This window comes from Aquila chrysaetos, chromosome 22 (genome assembly GCF_900496995.4).
Source record: "Aquila chrysaetos chrysaetos chromosome 22, bAquChr1.4, whole genome shotgun sequence".
In the NCBI taxonomy this organism is placed as follows: domain Eukaryota; kingdom Metazoa; phylum Chordata; class Aves; order Accipitriformes; family Accipitridae; genus Aquila; species Aquila chrysaetos.
The window spans coordinates 4344881-4348859 of NC_044025.1; the positions used below are offsets into that span (position 1 = coordinate 4344881).

The 3979-nt window shown below is 41.1% G+C and overlaps 1 protein-coding gene across 1 annotated transcript; it reads right to left on the bottom strand.

Moving 5' to 3' along the window:
* Positions 1 to 601: 601 nt before the first annotated feature.
* FOXI1 (forkhead box I1) lies at positions 602 to 3693 on the bottom strand. Its single transcript, XM_029998099.2, has 2 exons — positions 2909 to 3693; positions 602 to 1875 (listed from the first exon to the last, which is right to left on the bottom strand). The coding sequence occupies exons 1-2, from the start codon at positions 3480 to 3482 to the stop codon at positions 1322 to 1324; spliced, it is 1128 nt and encodes a 375-aa protein (XP_029853959.1). The 5' UTR covers positions 3483 to 3693; the 3' UTR covers positions 602 to 1321.
* Between the last annotated feature and the right edge of the window lie 286 nt (positions 3694 to 3979).

Here is a 3979-nt window from a genome sequence, read left to right on the forward strand (position 1 = left end):
AAAAAATGAAGACAAAATGGTATCTATTATAATGCATTTTCTGTCATTCCAAAAGTCTGGTCAGTGCCCAGATGTGAACAGTTAAACTTGCTGTCTATCTATGTATGCTGCAGGCTATCCAGTTTGAGACATTAGTCTACATAAACGTGGAACCTGACTCAAGTCTTGGTTTGAAAAAATATATATATTTTGAAATTTTGTTTGTGGCTACAGTAGAGTGTAGGAAAAATAAGCATTATTTCTAATATTTACACAAGGACAAACAGCATGGACTTCTACAAAATGAAAAAAAATACAGTACAGGGACTTTTAACAATATCTGCAATTGATACTTTGAAAGATCCAGCCTTTGGAATTGAAACTCAGAGGCAGTTAAACTTTCTACCTCCCCTTCCTCCCCCCCACCCCCCAATATTCAAATTCTTTAGTCAGTAGAAATGATTCATGTAGAATGTTGACATAGAACAAAAGTGTTTTCTTCTTAGAAAACACATGTAGTAAATATATCTGTGTATATGTTCAGGACAAATCCTGTTTTCCTTATGTGAATAGAATTGTGTGTGTAAGGCCAAAAAAAACCAAAAAAAATTGACCCTGTAATTAGAATTGAAAACACTAAGATCCAACTGCACCAGCAGAAGACAATTCCATTAGATTTTGTTATGCCTCCCTTCAGTTTCAGAATGACTGTTGTGTCCATGATGATGCTAGTTTCCTTCATAGCCATATTCCCCTTGGGGTTGAAAGGGGATCAAAATTTAGACAATATATGCACTAGTATGAGAGAAAACCAAAGACAGCACTCACCATTCAAGTGTTGGTTGTTACTCGCTATACAGTAGTTTTTATTAAAGATCCTTCAGTGTCTCAGAATAGCTTTGGTCAAATAAGAACTTGCTAAAGAATGTCTAGTACAGGCAGCCTATATCAGCAAGAGAGGATATTTAGAGATATAACCACATTTATTTTAGCACTTTAAAAGCATAGCAATATTAGTACCATGCCAGAAAAAGCTTCATGCCTAAGGCAAACAGTAACTTCTCAAGGATGTCTGTAGAGGACCATGGTTAGTGGCAATACAAGCACAGTGTCTCAGGAAAACTCTTCACTACTCTTGCTGTTATGATCCCTGATTTTTTAAGTGGAGCTGCCGAATGTGGAGTGTTTGTGATTTGAATAATTATAATGGGTAACAAGTTTGTGGCTGTCAGAAGGTAGGATGCAGTGGGGGTCCGAAAGACAACAGGCTAACACTAATCATCTGCCCACAGATCATTTCCTCTCATAAATAGCTATACTTGGGTGTCTTAGAATCCTTCATTTAAACCTCTGTTCCTTCCCTGGAATACAGCATGTTGTTTGTGCTGATACTGCTGTAAAAATGGCTGTTAAACTGGTTGAGCACAGAGTTGCTGTAACCAAGGTGGCTAGAAGGCATGGAATTGGACCACTCTCCCACACCATGACTGGGGATATTAGAGATTGGAGAGTAGGAGTTAAAGCCTACCATATTCTGTCCCATTTTGTCAATGGGTTCAGAGTTGAGTCCTAAAGGCACTGAACGGCTCCCTGAGTTAGAGCCATTAACATATGCAGTCATACTGGAGAGGAAGTTACTGAGGCATGGGCTACTGGAAGATGGAGATGGAGATCCTTTCTCAGGTGAATTGTCAGTCCCAGGTGATGAGTTTTCCAAGATATCCTGATGCTCTACAGCTTTGGGGCTGCCAGCCAGTGCACTATCCTCTGATTTCTCAGATGCAAGAGTGGCAGCACTAGCCCCAATGTCAGACTTCCTTTTCCTCTTCCTGCGAAAGTTTCCATTGTCAAACATCTTTTCACAGTTCGGGTCCAGAGTCCAGTAATTCCCTTTTCCTGTCAAAGGGGACAAAATCACATTTTTAGTTTAAAAATATGCACACAGACTGAAAAGAGCAGTCTTCTAGGGCTTTACAATGTTTCTCTCATTTCACAGAAACAGAACAATTGCATGAGCAAAAAACATATGTATTTTTTAATCACACAAAAGCAGAAGTCTGTTGAATTCAGAAAGAAGTGTAAAGTTTTGGGCTATATCCTTTAGCCCTGACTCTTCACACAGGTAAAACTACAAATGGAGCCAGTGGGAGGGCTTTATGTTTTCTTTTCTTTTCTTGGTGAGGGAAGAAAGTTTTCAGTACATGGCTGGTCCTCTGAATTTACAGCAGGGAGTAATCAAATCCCATACTGGGCTGCTCCTCCAGATTCAGTGGGGTAGGATAGATTTCTAACAAGACAGAACCAGATTTTTGGCCCTCTGTGGCAGCATAGTTGAATGTTTTTTAAATGCTCCCTATGGCTCTTAACAGCTATTGATAGAAAACAATAAATAAAGGAACAATCTGACAGCATATCAGCCAAGGAGTTAGAAACAGCAGAGGTGTGATTCCAAGAAAAATGCTATTTGAAACAAACAAAATCAAAGCAGCCTGCTCGCCTCTTGAGAATTATTGTTGACTCCCTAAAGCTACTGATTTCTTTGACAAATCTGAATTTGCCTTATCCCCTTTCCATTAATTCCCAGTTAAGTTCAACATAAGTCATATGCATTACACCAAATGGGTTTTGAATGTGACTTGCTCAGTTAGACTTCTCCTATGCTTGCTGAGCCTCATGCTCAGCACATTGATCCATTCTCAGGAAGACCTAGAGCAGTGGAGAATCCCCTTCCCTGCAGAGGTTTAACAGCAACACTGATTCAGACCTCAACTATGCATAGCTGCCTTCTAATTCAGACCTATGAAAATAGAAGAGCTACTATGTATGTCCTGTATCTAGCCTATTATGTCTCTTTAAAATGTATTAGGTGTTTTAAAATTAATTAGGTTTAATTGGGGGGGGGGGGGGGGGGAGAGGGAGAGGTCTATACCTGGATCATCTTCATCTCGGGGCACCTTCTTGAAGCAGTCGTTGAGAGACAAGTTGTGCCGTATGGAGTTCTGCCAGCCAGCTTTGCTTTTGTTATAAAATGGGAAGTTGTCAGCCACATACTGGTAGATCTGACTGAGAGTCAGCCGCTTTTCAGGTGCTCCATGGATAGCCATGGCAATAAGTGCAGAGTAGGAGTAAGGTGGTCTAACCAACTTCATGAGCTCTTCTTGGGATGGGAGAGGAAGCCAGCCAAGGTCAGTTCCTCCCAAGCCGTGCATGTTAGGTAAGAGCTGCCTTTGCATCCCGTAAGACTGAGGAATGAAGGGACTAGCATTGGGTCCTGGGAGATATGGTGGTGGGGTAATGGAAGGTCCATTTAGCCAGAGATAAGGATTGGGAGTGGTGTTGTAATCCGTTGTCTCAAAGGTGCTCGGTCGCTGTGGACTAGGGATGTTCTGTGGATGGAAAAAGTTCTCATAGTAGATACTCATCTCTGGAGGTTCTTGACCAATATTTGGAAATTGTGGGCTGCAGCGTGGTGGAGAGTGCGTTTGTGGATCAAAGGAGCTCATGCTCTAACACAGGCAGCTGATAAGTTATGACACACCTGTGCTAGTGCTCCTTTCCTGAGACAGGTGCATCACCTGTGCCCTTCCCTACCTACTTATGCACCTGTAAATGTTTCAGCTTGTGCTGCAGGCTCCACCCCACCGCCCTGAATGGCTGCAGATGAGGACGATATCCTTTTTGGAATGCTGGCAGTCCCAGCCAGTCATTGATGTCACATCAGCCAAACGTGAAAGTTACAACTGTTGATCTTCTCAAATGAATGAAGGAATTTTCCACTGATGTGATGCACATAAAGAAATCCTAAGGTGCCTTGAAGTTAAAACTCCTCATCAGAGATCCTCCTTTTTCTATCTTTCACAATAAGGCTCTAGCATTTATTATTTCTTTCTTTTTAAAGAAAAGCCATTTTGTGATGCTGCTAGTAACACCTCAGAATGCAAAAGCCATTGTCACTTGTCAATGAAACAGTAGGCATATATATATATATATATATATACTT

Coding starts and splice junctions, on each gene's coding strand:
- FOXI1 (XM_029998099.2), bottom strand. CDS start 3,482: ATGAGCTCCTTTGATCCACAAACGCACTCTCCACCACGCTGCAGCCCA. Junction 1,876..2,908: donor CCGAGATGAAGATGATCCAG/GTATAGACCTCT, acceptor CCCCTTTGACAG/GAAAAGGGAATTACTGGACT.